Source organism: Microchirus variegatus (genome assembly GCF_963457635.1).
Source record: "Microchirus variegatus genome assembly, chromosome: 21".
NCBI classification, from domain to species: Eukaryota; Metazoa; Chordata; class Actinopteri; order Pleuronectiformes; family Soleidae; genus Microchirus; species Microchirus variegatus.
This window is the reverse complement of record NC_139822.1, coordinates 5,570,299-5,590,384: the sequence shown is the minus strand read 5'-3', so window position 1 is coordinate 5,590,384 and position 20,086 is coordinate 5,570,299. Positions and strand designations below refer to the sequence as shown.

Below are 20,086 nucleotides of genomic sequence, written 5' to 3'. Positions count from 1 at the left end.
TTGCCACTGCCATTTTGGAAATGCTTGAGGGGCAGCGTGAATATAGCCTAAGGACGATAAACTTAAATAGTTTGTACGTAATGTGCAAAGGTTGGTATAAAGACACAAAAGAGGATCAGGTAAATTCCTTAGTAGTACAATGAATAATTCAGATGATTCTGGCACATCAGTAAATTGTTTTACTTGCATGTGTGTGTTTGAATGCGTCTTACATTATTAGCTGTACTGTCTGTCGCTTCAGACTGAAGTAAAGCCAAGACGAAGCAGAGGTACTCTTGTGGACTGGTCAGAGGCTTGTTGTAAAAACCACTGTACATCTTCTCATCACCCAAGGTAAACGTCGTCGGCAGGGAATCCAATTTAGCAGCGATGTAAGGTCTGGAAGAATCCAGGTGACGTCGCCGTCTCAGGAAAGGGCCTTCGCTTTTGAGCAGCTGTGGAAAATGTGGAGACAAAGGATAAGGTCAAGTGAACGAGAAGCAAAAATAGGCACATGGTTAAATCCTCATCGTAATTATGTTTTGGCACAAATGAATTGTTTGTTGTGTTTGAAGTAATAATATCTGTGCAGAAAAAAACAAAAGAACTCCAGACCATAACATCAGATCATTAAATCATACAACACTCTTCGCCAGGTTTATTACTGAGCCTCCGAATTAGAGATTAAGACTTGAAATGCCGTTTGCTCAGTGGTATAACTTTGTAAACAATGCAGCCAAGCTATGAAATGAGCAATAAACACATGCTCCAGCACAAAATCTTAGCATGACTGCTTCATAATGAACAACAGCATAGAGCACTGCAGCTTTGTTTTCACCAGCATTTTGTTTGCTCTCTGTGATGTCGCGCATGTTGCTCCAGATGTAGCTTTATTAAATCATTATGATGAAGGGAGGAGGCAATGGCCTGCTCAGTGGTTAATGACTCAGGGAATCCTGTCTCTTAGTCACCTATACAGTACTAGGGAGAATGTCATTTGGTATGTCATTTGGCTTAAATTCCCTCATGGAAAAGGAAGACATTATTCAACAAAGTAATAAAGCAGTCATAAATCCTTATCCTCATTGGAATACCATATGGAAAAACTTAGTGTGGCGACGATAACATGTTTTAAAACATATTAAGTTTACATACTTATATTAATATGTATATTAAAACAACTGTTTAGTCAGTTGGAATGAGCAGATGGGTACTGTCTGCAGAGCTGGCATCCATTCAGGACACTCCCCGTCAGTTTCAAATTAGTCATTTCTTTAGAATCTCTTTGGCCCACAGCTCCCCTCTTTCTCAGCCCAGGAGGGGAGAGATAATTAGCTGCAACCAGCGACTTTCTACCCAGTTGGAAAGAGAGAGCTGCTGCAGTTAAGCCTTGACCTGAGACATTAGCCAATCAGCCACCGGCTGACTCTCACCTCTCCCAGGTCCATTTCGTCTGGACTCTTCCACCTCCGCTGTGACTGGGATACTGGCACCACCACAATGTAGTACCACCTGCCAAGAGAAATAAAGCCTGTGTTAAGACAGATTGACTCAAATGCTTGACACACAAGATCAAAGTTGGCCAAATGATTTAATAACACAGTCCAAACACTGATTATGATATTCTTCAACTATGAGGCAAGCTGAACAAAATTCAAAGCTTAAAGTGTGAAGGTCCCACCAAGGTCGAGCACCTGCAGACTGGCACTGCATTCTCCAATTAATGGCTAATCACTAAGAACATCTGCCATGCAGATTGAAACAAACATTACCCCAGTGAGAGGAGCCTTCAGTTAATAGAGATCCCCTTAGGATTCCCTAGGTTAATAGGACCAGCTATGTGAGTACCTGTATGTGTTCTTTCGCTACTTTCATCACAAAGACCAAAATTAGAAGGAAAGGATAGGCTTAAGAAAGACATTCAGGAGATTCCATTCAAACTCAAAACAGAGGTAATGAATGATGGGGTGTACTAGTGTGTACACAATGTACACACACCTGTGTTTGTGTTTTTTTCATGTGCTAGCTCTCTTTCTGTTGCTGTCTCTCTCATGTTCTCACCGAGTCCATCTTCTCTCAACTTTAAGTTTTCCCCCCACCGTGGCATTCAACCACTTGTAAAGTCAGCTGCTGCTGACAGTGAAAGCAGGTGCTTCTCTTCCTTTCTCCCCAGGCCTGCACTCTGTGATTCAACACTCAGTCAAGTCTGGTAGTGGGAGAAGACATGTATAACAAGACTCCTCAGCCACTTCTCTCACCCTCTCATGCATACACACACACATGCACACATCTCCACACCCCCATCCTCAATCACCTGTGCTCTTTACCTGTCAATCTGAGCTGGAACTTGGCCAGCACTGTAATCTTTTTACCAATCAACCAGGTGCATTCCCCATACTCACATATGTGTGTGTGTGTGTGTGTGTGTGTGTGTGTGTGTGTGTGTGTGTGTGTGTGTGTGTGTGTGTGTGTGTGTGTGTGTGTACTATACTAAAACGCCTTAACCGTGTCGCCTACGGTGGCAGTATCGAGAGAGAGTTGGAGAAAATTAGTATTGTCTCTAAGATCTGCTTTTGCCTCAAATTCTACCACCTTGACTAACCCTTTCAAGATTGATGACGTGGTATTCATTTATGATCATCTACTACCTCGGCAATGCTGGAAAATAGGACGATTTCAGGAAATATTTTCCGGACAAGACGGGGAGTCTGCTCATGCGCTGTTCAGCTGCCAAACCAAGACCCATACAGTTTAGTTAATATATCATTATAATTACATAACCTTGAACTGATTTCAATTATTCTGCTGAAGAACATTTCCGTGTTCATCGTGGTGCTAACCCTCATATGAGGATCCAGCACCATGGACAGCACTACGTCGACTAGCACCGTACCAGGTTCCGCCCGTCTGCTGCTGTGCGAAGCGTCTGTGGAAGTAGCTGTGCTCATAAAATGTGTTTTATTTTTTAAATCAAATGTGATTCTCATGAAATCGTGGTTTCAAAATTTTCAAAAGTGAAACGGACTGGACGAACAGGGGAATTCCGATGTGCTCCCGGGAAATCCCTCCGCCCGGCTGCCCGCATCCACTCACATACCTACTTTGATTAAATGTTCTAGTTATGATTATGAGTTATACTGCAGGCGTGTACGCGCTATAGGCGTTAACGCGTGTGTCACTCTTGTACTGAAGCCAACGCTTCAGACGCCTTAAAGTGTGCACGTGTGACTGAAATAGCCTAAACTGTCACATCGCTCTCTCTTGGTAATACTTGCAGCTGTTAAACTACAGACGAGCGTGCACACAGACGTCCTCTGCGTTCGCAGGTGGCACGGCATGAATGAGCCCTCGCTATTTGATGTCTACAAACACTACACAGTGTGTGTCTGTACGCTCATGCAGAATTATACTTAACAGTCAAGCGTGGTCTTCATGTCACGTATTTGAGGCGTCACCTGTCAAAACACCCGCCACGTAGGCGTATGTGTAACAACGCGTGTGCAGCGACTGTCCATTGAAAGTGAATGGAATTTACACACGCACGTTGGAGGTTTGATGTCAACGCATAGACGCTGTACACGCGTTTTACTGCCTGATAGTGTGTGTGTGCGTGTGCGTAGGCTTTACTTCAGGGTCAGGCACAATTCTCCTCTCAACAATTTGAGCCAAAGGATGATACAGCTCACCCTGATGGAAAAAGGTCTCAATTATAATCAGCTGCTCTTTCATAAAGTTAGCTGAGAGCAGAAGGTGCAACTTAAAGTTTCAAAATAGGCTTAGTATTGATCAGATACTGTTTCTGTAGTTGCTGAAAAGGTTGTTCACATTCCAGAGTTGTATGTTATTTAGCTCCTCTGTGATACAAAGCCACAAACAAGACCAACAATCATTTTCTAACATTTTATTACTTAAACCTGTAAAGGTAGTTTTTTATTAAAGCTGATTGGTTCTTGTTCAGAATATCTCTACTAGAATGAGGCCCAGGACACATTTTTAAGTCCAAACCTGATTCATTTTAAAAGAATACTAATCCATCCCAGACATACATTATGTTTTGTCAAAATGTAACCCTGGTCTGATGCAGTTAAATGCTTACATTTGAATGCACTTCTTGTTGTTACACTGTGGCAAATGTAACATCTTAAAATTTAGGAATAGCCTGAAAGGACTACAAAAAACACACCGCTGATCCCTGGAGGAAACAATGTCATTGTAGCAGCCAAACATTAAATACAAACAAAGCTGCTTTATTATATATGCTAATGTGAAGAGATTAATCTGTAGATTATTTTCCTCATTAACCGATGAGTTGTTTGGGCAGTGAACTGTTGAAAAATGTTGTTAGGTGTTTAATTTTGTTTTGTTCACAAACCAAAAGAAATCAGTTTTAATGTTTTGTTTTTTGTAATATAAAGCAAAGAATATTCACATTTAAAAATCTGAAAAGAAAACTGAGAAGTTGTTATAATTATTAATAAAAACATTCAAACCTATATATAGATTATCAAAATGGTTGGTGGTTGATTTAGTAATTGATTCAATTGCAGCCCTATTCAGTTAAACAAGGTCTTCAGGCAGACAGCAGCTACAGATCTGTGCCCTGTATCAGAGAAAAGCCTGTGGTCAGTCCAGAGTCTCAGTACTGACCTGACACGACTGTTGGTTTGGACCTTGGGCAGGTCGATGATCATCTTTCCATTCTCAGCTAAATGTGTGCTGGGTTTCGTCTTGATCAGGTCAGGGGCAGTGCGGATGGACACCTGCTGCTGAAGACCTCCAGCAATGTTGCCCCTACTGGTCAGCACAAAGGAGTAGTCTGTGTCAGGCTGCAGATGTGAGATCAGTTTCCTCTTCAGGTTTCCCTCCACTTCCACACTTTGCTGGTTGTACAATATCTGCAAGCACAGGACAGAAGAACCTTGAGTCATGGTTTTGACAGTATACATGTATACATACATACAGTAGGTCTGCATACTCTGTTTGCTCACTCACTCAAACATACACACACAAATCTGTATAATCTTATGAGAGTTGCCAATCTAATCTGACACTGTTTTTTGGCAGATTATTAAACCTCATAAGTGAACAACTATTTGTTTCACTTTCATATTTACAGTGTAAATAAGGAAAAGTTGGTGTACCACACCCTTGGTTAAAGTGTTAACAGCTAATAGTGTTGTGCTGTGGTATTTGCTTTCATAATACTTCTATTCTAGCAATCTAATCTGACTATTATTAGCGCATGGCTCGGCAGATGGGAGAGCTCTAACAATTATCACCACTGAAAAACACATTAAAAGCAGGATGTAAATGCAACCGTAGGGCTTCACAGAGAAGCTCTATCTCATAGTGACCTATTGCTTCGGCTAGAGGCGATATGCTTAAATCATCTCTGATCTTGTTTGCCTGTGATAAGGTACATCATATTTGCATGGACTCCTGTATGGGGACTTTGTCTCTGTTGACCTTTTTAAATGTAGGCCTGCAACTAATCTGTCGATTATTTTCTTGACTAATCAATTTATCGTTTGGTACATATTTTCCCAAACCTCTGTTCTCAAATGTCCTGTTTTGTGACCAAACTAAAATTAATCAGTTAATAATTTCTTTGTTATATGGAGCAAAGAAACAAGAAAAAATGACTAAAAAACACTCAAAACAATTAATTGATGATTCATTTCGTAATCAATGAATTATTGATCAACTAATTTATCATTGTCATCTTAATTAGATGGTTGGCATTTTGGTTCCACAGCTGCTTCACTCTGTAATTACAAATCAATAACCACATTTTCCCAATACTATTTATTGTGGATGGGGAAAAAAAACACATTTTACAGTTGGGTTGTGATATGAATATGAATTAATGTAATAATTACTTGCATTAAAGTACAATAGCTTAGAAAAGTATATTAAGTATACATTATGTATAGTGACATGACATGTTTTGCACCTGTACTACCTGTACCTGTACTATGGATGTCTCACCTTAAAAGGAGCCTGAGTTTTGTAGTTTGGTGGCAAATCCCAGGTAAGGAGGACAGATGTTTTCATAACAGCTTTGACACCAAAGTTCAGGGTGGGAAAATCTAGGGTGGGAAAATCTTTTGATTAATATCTTGAGTAAGACATCCTGTACACCACAAACTGTAATCTCTGTGTGAAATTGCATTTCACACCGCCGTTCATCAAGTTATCCTCAAAGTAAACAATGTAAACATGCCATTCTCCACAGTGATACCTTGTGACCAAACCTGACAACCCACTGGGGGGTGGTGTTCAAAAAACCGGCATACTCATTCACGCTTGGTTACAGATCATATTAAAACAACCTTCATCTCCATAAGCCTGCTCGCTTTACTATACCCACACTGGCAACAAGACGCATGCACCACTCCTAGATGACAGTGATCACCAAGAAATGTGTGTGGCGACATTAGCCTTAAAATAGGCTTCATGCACAACATATTATAAATAAAAAATCTTACATTTATAAGATTATAAAGGGGGTAAATGCTGGGTATGCTTCAGAAGTGTGTTATGGGAGGGAGGATGAGGAGGCATGGTAATGTGACTGCAGCGTGTAATGAGATTAGTCCTCCATAAATCAATAAACACTGTGCTGTACAGTACTGAGTGGTAGATGAGATAAAGACAGAAAAGGAGTCAGTTATTGAATGTTTAAAACACAAGCAGGTCATGCAGTGTTTTTGTAATTGTTCACGTATATTTTGTGGACTAGGTTGTGTCAACTTAAAGGTGTGAGTGACCCTAATTTCATGTTTTCAAATCAAATACCTCAGATATGTTTGTACATAAATGTCAGGCATGTGTTTTAACAGTTTTCCTACCATTTGACATAGTTCTGCTCTGAATGCTGGGGCTTATGGGTCCTCCACCTTTGCTGGTATATGCCTGCACCCGGATGTCATAGGTCGTGTCAGGATTGAGGCCTTGGATGGTCATGTATGTGTCGGCTGTCCGGTTGGTGGTGTTCTGGTGGCTGTTGATGTCTCTGTACACCACCAAGTAGTAGAGGATTTTGCCATTCCTTTCTGCCAACACTGGGGGCTGCCAGGTCAGCTGGGTGCTGGACTGGGTCAGACCCGTTACATGCAGGTTGACTGGGAAACCTGAGGGCACATCCTCTTGTGTGCTGATCTCCTTAACATGGGCCTCACCAATGCCTGCGCGATTGCGAGCGCTGATACGGAACAAATAAGTGGCACCTTTGTGCAGTCCAGTGACAGTGAAGTGGTCATCAGTCCTCCTCAAGTCACGTGTGTTGTATTGTTCCTCCTCAGTGCGCTTGTACTGCAGCCTGTAGCCCATCAGCTCACCCACCATGTCCTTCGGTGGCTGCCACTGGATCAGTGCTGTGTTGCCCATGGTGGTACTGATCAACATCATTGTGGGCTTGCCTGGCACTGAAGAGAACATTAATGCAAAGAGACAAATCAAATTTTTGAAGATACACCAAAACAACACAATATACAACTATTACCCAGCATGCTGTTTAAATGGAGCCCATACCACCGGAGTAGCATGTGATGAAAAGTCTTATAAACCTTGACACTAACACAAACAAAGCCCCAAATAGATTCCCTCTGCCTGACAGCTCTATCTTCAATATTCTTTGTCGAATATATTCACTAATATACTATATTTATATATTGTATACTACAGTGTACCCGATAACAGCATAGACACCATCTTCTTCTCGATAACCCTGATAAAACCAACTCTGACCTGCTCCAGTTGTGGTGATGACTTTAGCTTTGCTACGAGCTCCATCTCCCTTGGTGGTGTACGCTGCTACAGTGACAGAGTACATAGTTTCAGACTGCAGTCCACCAATGATGGCCTCCTGCAAAATGGAAAACAAAAATCACAAGATCAAAGGTTAAAAGGAATCAATGTGCTGAATGAGACTGCCTCCACATAATAACAAAAAGCCCTCTCACACACAAGCGCCCCTGCAAAAACACACAGCACCAAAAGAAACCATATTATGATTAAATCCCCTTCTCCATCCACTGTACTTTCTTGATCATTTTGCCTATAACAGGAATAAAAACATGTTAAGCATTAACAGAGATTTGAAGGCACACAAGCAAGGTCCAGGAATTTTTCTTTGTCAAGAAAAACTCCTCACCTCCACTCATAAGGCACACACTGAACCCACAAACCAACCAAACAAACCAACCAACCAACCAAATGAACCAGAACTTCACCAGTGTGTCTGTGTCTGTGTTTGCTGCATGAGATCTTACCAGAGGATTTTAATCATCATCATTGTTACGCTGCAATAACAGCAAAATCCCACAAAACAGAACAGTTATGACTGTGGGAAGTTTTCAATATGTCTTTGAGATAACGATTAACAAACACATTAGGATTCTTTTTTTTTTTTTTTTTTTTTTTTAATTGTCCTCTAGATTCCACATGTAAGTGTGTGTGTGAGTGCACATGTGGAATGTTCAAACAGTTTCTACACAAACACACAGACACACTGTGGTGTTCAGGAACTCAGGAACTTGTACAGTCAGGAACAAACGCAGAGGAACAAACGTAGCACGCTGTTATTGGTAACCTGCTGCAGTGCTGGCACTCACTTCACCAGACTACATCAGTGTGAGCAAAAACACACCCACACACATAGGAGTTAATAACTCTGCGCTCAAACAAAAACATATGTAAACAGACATACATAAATGCATATAGACACTGTTGTACAGCATCTATACTGGATATAAATACACACTCAAGTATGCATGCACCATAAATGTGCACACACAAAAATGATAGATGCAGACATGAGCACACACTCGCTACAAAGAACATATTAATGCCTGCGGCTTGAGGACACACTGGAGCTGCCTCTCTCTGATTGGGGCCACTGAGAGGACGAGGGCACTGATGCCTACAAGCCTTCCTGTCACAGTTTCTTGCAAAACTTCTAACATTCTTTACCCTAATGCTGCTTCTCTAAGTAATGAAGTTTTAATTTCCTCCCTATAGAAGAACATTTATCTGTCTATACAAGCCAGCTCTCTTTGACAATGCGTTTTACTTCCCCTCTCTTTAAGGAACATTTGGGGCCCCCCATACAAGCCTTTAAAAGAGACGGGTAGGAATATGGTAAATTACTGAATAATAAAACCATTTTAACTTTATGGAGAAAGTCTCATTACTTTAATCATACAAAACCGCTTTAACAGTCTCTGCCGTGGCAGTCGCAGCGATCCCTTTTCATCGTTATTCAGTCAAGGACGAACTGGGTCTCGTAGCACATTTGAAAATCAGCAGAAAATAAAAAGCAAAGCTTCAAAGTTTCCTTCTGAGCAACTGCTTAGAGCAGCACCAAAGGGCATTACAGAGATTATCAAGTTGCTTAGTTATAGAAATGGATTCCTCTCTGCATGCCTCCCTACACCACTATCCTCACACGGCTGCAAATGCCAGGGGAGAAACAGGCAGCTTTGTTTTTTTTTTTCTTTTTTGCTCAAGCCCAACATTTTATGGCCTCTGTCTTGTTTGCATTAAAATTACTATCTGAAAAAAATTAAATAGCTTCAAAATTATATTCTTTTGTAAACATGCCATGAGTTGCCAGCATTTGCTGAAATTTAAAGAATGTTGTCGACGTTAGTCTGTAGCTACTCAAACAGCATTGAATACCTGGCACACAGCCTTCTATGGCCCAAGCATGGCTGTTAAAGAAATAATAAAGATGTGTGAACAGATGTCTTCCTCTGACAGTTCTGTCTGTCAGGTGTTAATCAACACATAAGGAGGAGAGGGAGAGGAGGCAAGCCTGACTCATGCTATGTGGGTGTAGTGAGATTAATCTGGCCATGTATGCAGTGCAATCAGATTTCTTTTTTATCAAATAGTTAATGTGATCTGTGCACATCCCACTAGCTGATGTATGAATAGTTTTGATTCAAAAACATCACGTTTCCTATGTTTTCTGTCTTTTTTGACCCCTTATGAGTCGTGGAAATGGTGTTGGTTATTCTGACAGGTTTCTATTGAATTTCTGAGCAGGAACAGTAAGCTTGTGCAATCTGACGTTTGGGAAGCAATAAGCAATAACAAAGGGCTGTGTGACAGCCACGGAGCAGCCGGCTGCCATTCGGGCAAATGAAAAGAACATGAAAGGCTGGTGGCAATCTCGGAGATGTGTGGAGCTGATAAAACGCACAGCTCCTCCCCTCAGATAGACATGTCAGCTGAAACCTTAGGGGAGACAGCAGGTTAGGCAAGCCTGATTAATGTCAGCACCACCACTGGATAGTGACACACACAGCCTTCCATGGCACAGTAAGCTTCAGTGATGGAGGAGAGCACTGTATGCTTGCTGCAGTAAGTGCCACGCATAGGAAACCTGAATGTCCTGCTGTTACTGTAAGACTATCCAGCAAAAGACGTTACAATACTAAAAAACTTAAACCTAAAAAAGTCCCCATGTTCTGTGGTTATAGTATTTTGGAAAGAACATCACACACATTAAAATAAAATTCAGAAATCGTTAGGACACACGTCTTGCAGTGGTTAAGAACGGGGTTATGATCTGTCATGAGTATTCAGAGGATCACACGCGTTGTATGCACAGGAATAAATCGAACACACAAAAGCACACTCAACCCCTCCCAAACTCAGAGGGTAGAAGGCCTGCAACCCAGCAGCACACATGGGGGTTACTCACATGCTCGGTGGACTCCTCAATATTCCACTGATGAGAGAGAAGACACAGGACACAGGGTGGGGAGAGCAATGAGTCAGAGACAACACAACAGGAAGCGAAAAAAAAAAAAAGTTCTCGTCTTTTTTTTTTTTTTCACTCACAGACCGATGAATGTAGGTGTCAAAGTCATGCAGATTTAAAACCAAAACAAAAAACAGAGAGTCAAGTGAGAAAAGTGAGAGAGAGTCAAATAGAAAAGTAAAGTTGAGTGGCATGAAACAAATTGTGTAAATGAGTAGAGCAATGGTTGTGAAATTCATTGTTGTTTATGATGCACTGCCTTGTTTCTCATTTGCTGAGGAATCCAATAAAAGCCCCTCTTTTTCCTTAATCAAAGCACACTATTCCAAAGCATAACCATCTCACTGTGGACATAAACCAATAGCAGACACTCTCAAGGATTTCCTCTCCCCTCACCAAAGTGGAGCTTTTTTATTCATTATATTTTAATATGTTTTCAAAATGTTCTCACTCGCTGTGCTTGGCCAAGTGATTCCTGAGGGAAGTGAAAGCCCATTTTGTGCCGTGGGGCTCTGTTGGCGCAGAGCGTGAAATCCTATTATCAGTACTGCTATGCTAGCCCTGTGACATCAAACCCCATCGATGCAGAACACAACTACTAGCTTTTACCAGCAACTAGTTCCACAGTTGGGCTCCTGTGGAGGAGCTCGCTGATGGGTATCCTGGTTGACAAGGGGCAGGAGAGAGGACACTGGTGACACTGATGAGGGACACGGGAGAGGGACTCCTCTCCTCTCAACTGGGAGAGGAGAGGAGCTTTGGATTGGAGAGTCCAGAGGAAGAACTGAGGATGATGGATGATGATGGAAAACATTTTGATTTGATCTGAATACATTTCAAATTAAAACAAAACAGCTGAGGTTAAACCAAGTACCATGAGGGAGTAGAGATGGTATAGATATAGAGATATAGAGAGATAGCGTGGATTAGGAATTAATAATACAGGGTCAGGAGGTAGTGAAAGAACATATAAGACCGTATGAAACTTTAATTAACAATCAACAAATTGTAGCTATAGGGTTTGTTCACCCAAACACATCACATTTTTACTGACATCTAGTGGCAATCATAGTTTTTCATAAGTTTAGAGAAGGGCTGCAATGATTAATTATTAATCAACTACTAAATCAATTGTCAACAATTAATTCTACTACTACTATTAGTGTTTTTAATCAATAAACAACTTTTTCAGGTTACGTGATTGTGATGATTTTCTGGTTTATTTGCTCCATTTAACAAAACAAAAAAAATAATTAAAACTGGTTTTGGTTTGTGGTCAAAGAACATTATCAATTCCAGGTTTTCCAGGTTCAACGGTTTTCAACAATGTCTGACATTTTCTGGACCAAACAAGAGTGTGTTGATTGTGAAAGTAATGCACAGATTAATCAAAGATGAAAATAATTGTTAATTGCATCCCTAGTTAAAATGTCTCTGGTTTTGCTCTAATACAAGGACGACAAGTTTTGCTCTCAGCAGAAAAATGTCTTCACTGTGAAGTAGCTTAAGTGCAGAAGTGACGACTCAGGTCATCAGACCCACATCTGCATTTGATCTTCCATGTGTTTTGTTTCCACAAAAATGTTTCATTCAATGTTAAGTTCATTTTGCAAAATGAAACATAAGTAAACCATTAAACAATTGTTCCCTTTCTTCCTCCCTGCGGATCAGTCTTTATCACCAACTGGATAACTGAAGCGTGAGCAAGGCCTCTGTGGTCCCTGATGCAACTGGTCGAGACACCTGGCGCATCAGAAACTGCTGCCTCATGCTCCCCCGCCTTAGCGGGACACTGAAGAGTACCATTTAAGAACAGCTGCTACTTAACTTCATGAATAACAGTTTGCGACGAGCCTAATTGCTTAATTTGTTTACCAATCAGTATGTCAACAGAGCATCGAACACCAGTCACAGGAGTTCCTATCTCATCTTAGGCATATTATCCTTTCATTCACTTTCTGCTTATATCCAGAGAATTATAAATTATCCCCTATTTTTCTATTTCGACCATTGAGAAAAGAGGAAAACACATCATTGCTGATAAGCGTCATTTGTGGAAATGGAGCGGTATAATTTGCACGCGAGTGAATGCAAATGTGATGACATGGGCTGAGATGTGCGGCAATATAAAAATGGGACAGAGGGATGTGGAAGAGAAGGAGCTGTCATGATTGATGGAGTGAAGCGGGCTGAGGTGCTTCTTTTCTTCTCTTTTTTTTCAATTCCCATTCAACTCTAATCTGATGCAGTGAAGGCCACAGAGGCAGTGAAGCATCGCTTCACTTTCCTGTATGCGTGTGCACAAACACACGCACACACGCACTACACGCACCACACGCACACGCACACACACACACACACACACACACACACACACGCCTGAGTGGTCAAACAAAATGATCCTGGGGAAATATTGCTGAATAAAGACAAACTTGTGCTGCAAAGCAAAAGTGTGCTGGAAATGTATAGAAGCAGGCGATGGTTAATGACTCTGAACTCAATCACTCCATTTCCTCGCAGGTTGCAATGTATAGATGATTATATAAAAACAAAAGGCCAGAGGCTGCTGTGAGTACAGTGATGGAGCTGCTGATGCCCACTCAGGTTAAGGCCACTTTCACGACAGAAATGTGGCTGGAAAGGGGTTGATAACATCACACTGTCAACATGGCCTCTGGTGTAAATTTAGCAGGGAAATAAGGGAGCTGTGTGGGCTTCTGCTTGAAAAGAAAAGAGGCGCTTAAACTGCCCACGCACAGGCAAGCTTTCCCAGCTCTCCTCCCTGCATTTCAGTGAACCTTGAGTGAGGGTGAACTGGAGAAAATGAGCCAGATATACAGAGACAAAGGAAAGGGGAGAGGTGATAATGATTTTTGAATCTGCAATCAGCTCAGATTTGTGATTGAAGTGTCAGATGAGGTTGGGTTTGTTGTCAATGCAGAACATCTGATTTGTGTTTTCTGTGGGAGGCTTAGTGTAAATCCAATGCAGGTGAAAGGGTAGCATTGGAGCTGATTTCCCAACACATTAGGCAAATCTGTCAGAAAAAACACTATGATATGTGCCAAGATGGAAGAAAATTGCTTTTTCTTTCACCATTAATTACAGGTGTGTGTGTTGTATGAGTCTATGATGAGTCATGGACTATTGTCAGCCAGCTGAACACCTACTACAAGGCTGATCTATCTGGAGTGAGCATGTTTGCTCATGTTACCTGTCTTTTTTCCCACTTGTTGTTGATGTATGTGAATCTGACAAAAACAAGGGATTGTTCTGTAACCAGTCGGGCGAACCTGGATGAAGGAGTGCTGGCTGGCTGTGTCTGCTCCAGTGACACTGAGGCAGGTCTGTGCAGGTAGGTTACTCAGTGCTGGCTCATAGAAAGCAATTTGTCAAGATGACTCCATCAAGGGTAACAAACTTGCACGCAAGCCTCTGGTTATTACTCAACTGGCCTCTCAGGAAACAAGAGTGCAAAAAGGGCTGAGAGTGAAACATGCAGAGGTAGAGAAAAAAAAGAAGACGGAAGGAGAAATCCAGGTTTCTTCCAAGGGAGGGTGGAAGTTTGAGGGGCGTCCTGGACACTTAACTGGAATATGAGCTATCATAAACACCAAATTGCAGCTTGTCTTTGTGTCAACTGTGTGAACCTGGAACAAACGAAACATGACGGGGAGTTCTGTTTGCACAACAAGAAGGGTCATGTTCAGTTTTCATAACGTGAAGCAATGCCACACCGAACATGTCAACATGAAGAAAACACTTCCAGGAAGACAAGCAGCCACCATGTTTTTCTCTTCTTCCAGACCAAACAATGTTGCCCTGGCTGTCAAGCACTCTAGTACACAGTTAGATAACAATGGAGTGTCAGCAGCAGCTGCCAGAAACTGCTGCTGTCGAACAAAGGTGTTGGAGGAAGAGTTAAAGGCAGACACTTTTTCAGTCCCTGTACACTTTCCTCTCTTATACGGTTATTCAGAACTGTCAGGCCTCAATTAACTTAATGTTAATTTAATGCACAGGACTTGCTTTCAAAGCCCATGCGAAATGGGCCACAACAAACAAACAAAAAACAAACTTTCTTGACGTATATTTATGACTGTGTGTCCTGTTACATAACTGAGCTCCTACTTTGAATCCCTTGGGATTTGACACTCAGCAAGGTGACTTTAACAGCGCTTCCTCTTTTGTAATGATAAGACTAAAGACTGTGGGGGTGTTTGCCAAAGCAAATGAGGGTTAATAGCTCCACTCAAGGACACAGCAGTGTGCACTGGGATCTGAAGAAGCAACTCGCTGGTCTCCCTCAATGCTGCTGTGGCTGCTAAGTATTTATTAGCAACCACTGCTCACAGACACGTACAAGGCTGCTCACATTTTTTTGTTGTGTTCCGGCAGCCAGGGAGTACGCACTTGTTCAAATTAAATGTTTTTGTTAGAGGCCATCCAGGGTGTGAGTGGATGCGTGTTCGTGCAAATGTTACTCCCGGCAAACAATCAGAGGGAGGCTCTTAAGCTGGTCTCTTTTCTCCCAAAGAGCAGGAAAAGTGAGAGTAGGAGTTTTTTTTTTTATAAGATATTCATGAATCTATGAATCCATCTTAGAGATTACAATCTCTTATCCATCTCATGGAGCTGCACAGCCCTGGGCAATTGGAAGCAGGCTGCATTACTGTGTAAAGGGTGGCGTCAAGAAAATAACTCAAATTTATAAACATGGTAAACAAGGCAGTGCATATGTATTACTGCTAAAACAGCAATGAGGGGTGCATTGATTCTAAGCCATATCCTGATGTAAAGCATATCAAATATTTAAAAGCTATTACTGTAGAATTAGAATGGATCTTGTTACGGCACCTAATCCAAAGCTGTGGGAGCAGGCTTCCAATTTAGATTTGAGTGTCACAAGTGGAGAAAGATGAAAAAAGAGGGTGGGGGCTATGGTATCCGACAGAGAGAGAAAATTCCATGTGTGTTGCCTAGTATGGGGGAAATGAGGTGTGAACTCAGAGATTGGTAGCGAATAGGGGAGCAGAGGGAAAATGAAAATAATAGGAAGTGATCACAAGGCAGATACAGACAGTGGAAGTGAGACAAAGGAAGAGTGGCCTAAAGTAAGACATCATCCAGTACCTGTGCCTCTGGCAAAGCAACATCCATGATATTTGGCTGTCCTCGTGGTTCACCGTTTTCGAGCCGGGAGAAGATGACTTGATATCCTCGGATTTGCCCATGCTGCTTCATCTGCAGAGGGGGCTTCCATGTGACTCGGATGGCTGTGGAGTTGATGGCCTCCACCTCCAACTTCCTGGGTGGTGCTCCTGGCACTGGAATCCAGAAAAAAGGGAAGAGGGAGGGAAGGCGCAATAAAAGAGTAAGACAGAGAAGCCACTGCATCATAGTTAGGAAGACGCCTCATCATGACTAGTTTTCTTTTTTTTTATAAACATTTAACCAAACAAAGCCAGTGTAATGCTGCTCAAATGTTATACAATGACAGTGTCCTGGATTTGGCGTTTGGATACTCCTTATTGTGTCAACATTAACGTTATTTTACACAGATATCAATCTGGTTTTGTGAGTACCAGTTACATTTTCATAGGTAATGACAACACGTTCTCATCGCGAGAGCGCCATATACTGCCGCTCTGTCATGTCCATCTGTATCACCTGACAGACGCACAAGGTATCCTTCAGTGTCTGAATGTGCTAGTATAATGAAAGAGTCTCTTGGAATGAAAAGGACAGGGACTGAGGTCACATGTTTCATGTGTCACCTTTTATACAGAAGAGCAAGGTATAAATAAGGGTTCAAAGACATTCAAGAGGGAAGGCAGAAAGAGCAAAAATGTGCTGACTTAGTGCTTTTCCTCAGTTCAGTGAGTTTCACAATGATAAGGCAAAACAAATCAAAATAATGACTCTTGAGATTTATTTTTATAGACTAAAGTGCTCTGAGATGGAAGTGATACTCGAAGTGGCGATTAATCAAAATCATCACTGAAATTCAGAGTGTCTGTAATGACTGTCCCTAAAACACCCTATGCGGGACATCATGTGGTCTAGCCGTGTCTGTAATGCCCTTAATTCCGGTATGAAATTAGCCGTGTTGCAGCAAACTTCAAATGCATTAATTATAGACGAATCTCTCTGTGGAGCAGCTGCTCTCTATCACACTGCAAACAAAATGAGGGGCGAGGGAGGAAAAAGAAAGGAAGAGGGGAAACGGAAAAGAGGGAGAGAAAGCTGCACCATTTCTATTCCTCACAACAGCAGCAAGAAAACAAGAATATATTTAAACAGAGAGTGTTCAGAATTGCAGAGTTGAGGCCCAAGGGTTATGAGACTTAACCTGCCATTGATGCAGTTTTAAAAGCTAAAGAGAACAAGCTTTTAAGAGGAAAAGAGGAAATGGTGACCTTATTTTGTACCCCCGATGTCTCATTAAGTCATCACTGATCAACAGGAGAAAGGAAATATGAGCAGTTAAGTTGAAGACAGTCATGTAAAGTAGTGACAGGCAGCCACAGGCAACATAGTCTGACAGTGCTCTGCTTCACAAGGTGTATCTGGAGTCAAACAAGGGTCACTAATATTTAAAGCTTATGCAGTAATCTTCACGGATAATTCACACCCTGTATTTCTTTTGTGTACATGCACAAAATAATGATTGTGGAGTATGTATTTGTATAACATGCACATTAAAACCCTTAAACGCACGTTTTTTGACTTTGACTTAAGTTTTTGTTTTCTCATGCATATTGTTAAAAATGTATGCCAGGTTGTGTATTTTTGAGTATTCTCAATTTTCTTCATGTACTTTTTCATTTTTAGTCCATTGTAAACCACATTAACTAAAATACTCACACTAACACATCTATGCACCAAAATGTGTTCATTGAAACCCATTCAAATCACTATTTTTGATCCTGCTAAAATACAAAGTATAAAACAGGAATCTTCTAATTTCTCCACTTCTTTTGAAGCAGGAAGCTTTAAATGTGTGCTCTGATGGATTTCCAGCACAATTACGTCTTTTTTGCCATATATGGCACATGGAGAAAAAACGTATTTTCTGATTAAGGGCACTCCCAGTCAGCCCCCCACCCTCCACACAAGATTTGAGGTAATTTTGTGTGAGTATGTGAGGACATGTGTGTGGACATGCATGCATGTGATTGCACATGTGTGTCTACAACGTGTACATTGTATTTACTGTTTACTGACAGAATGCGTAAAAGCACAGTGTCATTCCACACATAATGAAACGTTACAACAGCACCGCGGAGGCGCTAAAAATGGTCATGGAGCCCACAGAGCATGATCTGTTCCATGGGATCCGGACACCGACAAACCACAAACTCCCTGACGATCCAGTTCAACCCTCCAGGCTCAGGACTAACTCAAGGACCCACCAGGTATGCCGTGGCCATTGTTAGTGAGTTGATTGACACTTGATTGATTTATTTGTCACCACGGAGATCACAAAACTTATCAAGGAATATACCAAACCGCAACGAGAGTAGGACAGTACCTCGATGCACCACTGTGTGGGCTTACTTTAGACTCCTTCTGTTGGCATAACCAAGGACAGAGAGGGTCGTGTTGGACATGAAGGCGGGGCTGGGAGGGGTGACTGTGTGAAGAAAGATCACCATGGTTGGCACAATGCCGCAAAAAACGACCAGCGTTTCCCCGTCAGCTCCTGAGGTATTTTTGCATTCTCTCCAACTCCCAAGCGGGACAAAAATGTCCCCCTGCTCATTTTTTAAATATTATCGCTGCACAGAAGTGAATACCACAGATGGAACTTCTTCATTACAGCACAAAGAATCATTTTTATTCGTTATCTATGATAAGGTCTGATGCTTGATGCTTGTATAGCTTGTATTTGCATGAGCACATTTTGGTGCTCTGTGTGAGTTAACGTGAGTGACATTGCACAAATAATAATATTTATATTATTTATAATATGTACCAGGCTGTAATAATCAAAGCAAAAATAATTCACTTTGCATGAAGTACATTGCAAATGATTCGTTTATTGTTTTTTAGACCATGCAATAAAGGTACATCATGACAAAACCTGGCAATTTAAGGGTTAAATGAAAAAAATCATTAATACTGATGTTAGTCTAAAATCTAACAAAAAAAAATAAAAAATACAAAAGTACTTGTATGAGCACATTTTGTTGCTCTAGGTGTGTTAACATGAGTATTTTTTGAAATCTGACATTGCAAAACTAATAATAATGCAAATAATGAAATCTTTCTGCTAATCTTTCACATTTATCAGGCTATAATAATCAAACCAAAAATAATCCAGTTTGCATGTGGTATATTGAAAATAATACATTTGTGACCAGCCACGAGAAAACCAGCAACAAGTCGGCCCAGCACAAATCGAGTGAAGAAAGTTTTCGCCTTTTACAGAATATGCAAGTTGAAATTTCGAAGAAGCCACTCCATGCTTCAATTGAATTGTGGGTCTTAAAACCATGAACTTTGAATAAGGGTTGTTTGATCGCTGTGAATCAATTCCTAGTTGGTTGTGGTGATACCACAATCCAGTGCTTTTGTTGTTCTTTTGGGCCATTCAGCTGCACGTCACAGAGGAAACACATGTAGCCGCTCCTGTGTAGGCTAGTTACTGCTACTGCTACTACGAGAAGCTGCTTGTGTTTTTATTGTTGAATGAAGATGTGGTGAATTTTCATTAACGTCATCTATGTTATGTAAATGTTCATTTGAAGTCACATACAGGGATTAAAAAAGTGTTTTCATGCTAGACGCTGTGTTTTAATAATCCACTGTGGTTTTCAGAATGTTATTAGTTAGCTCGGTATTGTCGTTTTAAAATGCAAATGATATGCACACAACACTTGCATCTGCTATTAATATGAATAACAAATGTGATGTGCTTGAATAATGTGTGAATGACACAGCTTTGGGTATGAAATATTGACTGTGATGCTAATGATTTAGCAACTAGCTGAGAGTTAGCACATCATCATCAGCCAGGAGCTCATTCAGCAACAGCCTGATCCAGCCACACTACACCACAGAGCCACATACTGTATTATTTATAATTTTATTTTATTTTTTTGGTACTAGATATCTATCTTTGATCATTCTAACTCTTGAGTATATTACCTTTCTTTTTTTTAATTTTTTATGAAATTTATATTCATATTTCATTTTATTTTTCTCTGGGAAACCCCTGGGACCTCTTCATAGAACCCTTGGGGTCCATAGACCTGCTATTGGTAACCATTGTTCAAACTACTACAATAGTTTCTGTGCTGTCGGTGCCTTCAAACGTGTCTTCAAAATAAG

At 41.1% G+C, this 20,086-nt stretch overlaps 1 protein-coding gene across 1 annotated transcript in view; it reads right to left on the bottom strand.

Moving 5' to 3' along the window:
• The window catches only part of LOC310942299 (receptor-type tyrosine-protein phosphatase F), a 133,039-nt gene that overhangs the window by 37,141 nt on the left and 75,812 nt on the right, over positions 1 to 20,086 (bottom strand). Inside the window, exons 12-19 of the mRNA XM_083907659.1 lie at positions 15,884 to 16,077; positions 10,691 to 10,717; positions 7,729 to 7,846; positions 6,831 to 7,406; positions 5,968 to 6,068; positions 4,627 to 4,874; positions 1,413 to 1,491; positions 213 to 434 (exon numbers count right to left, since the gene is read on the bottom strand). Of these exons, the coding sequence (XP_083763785.1) occupies positions 213 to 434; positions 1,413 to 1,491; positions 4,627 to 4,874; positions 5,968 to 6,068; positions 6,831 to 7,406; positions 7,729 to 7,846; positions 10,691 to 10,717; positions 15,884 to 16,077 (1,565 nt within the window). The remainder of the gene's footprint in view (positions 1 to 212; positions 435 to 1,412; positions 1,492 to 4,626; positions 4,875 to 5,967; positions 6,069 to 6,830; positions 7,407 to 7,728; positions 7,847 to 10,690; positions 10,718 to 15,883; positions 16,078 to 20,086) is intronic.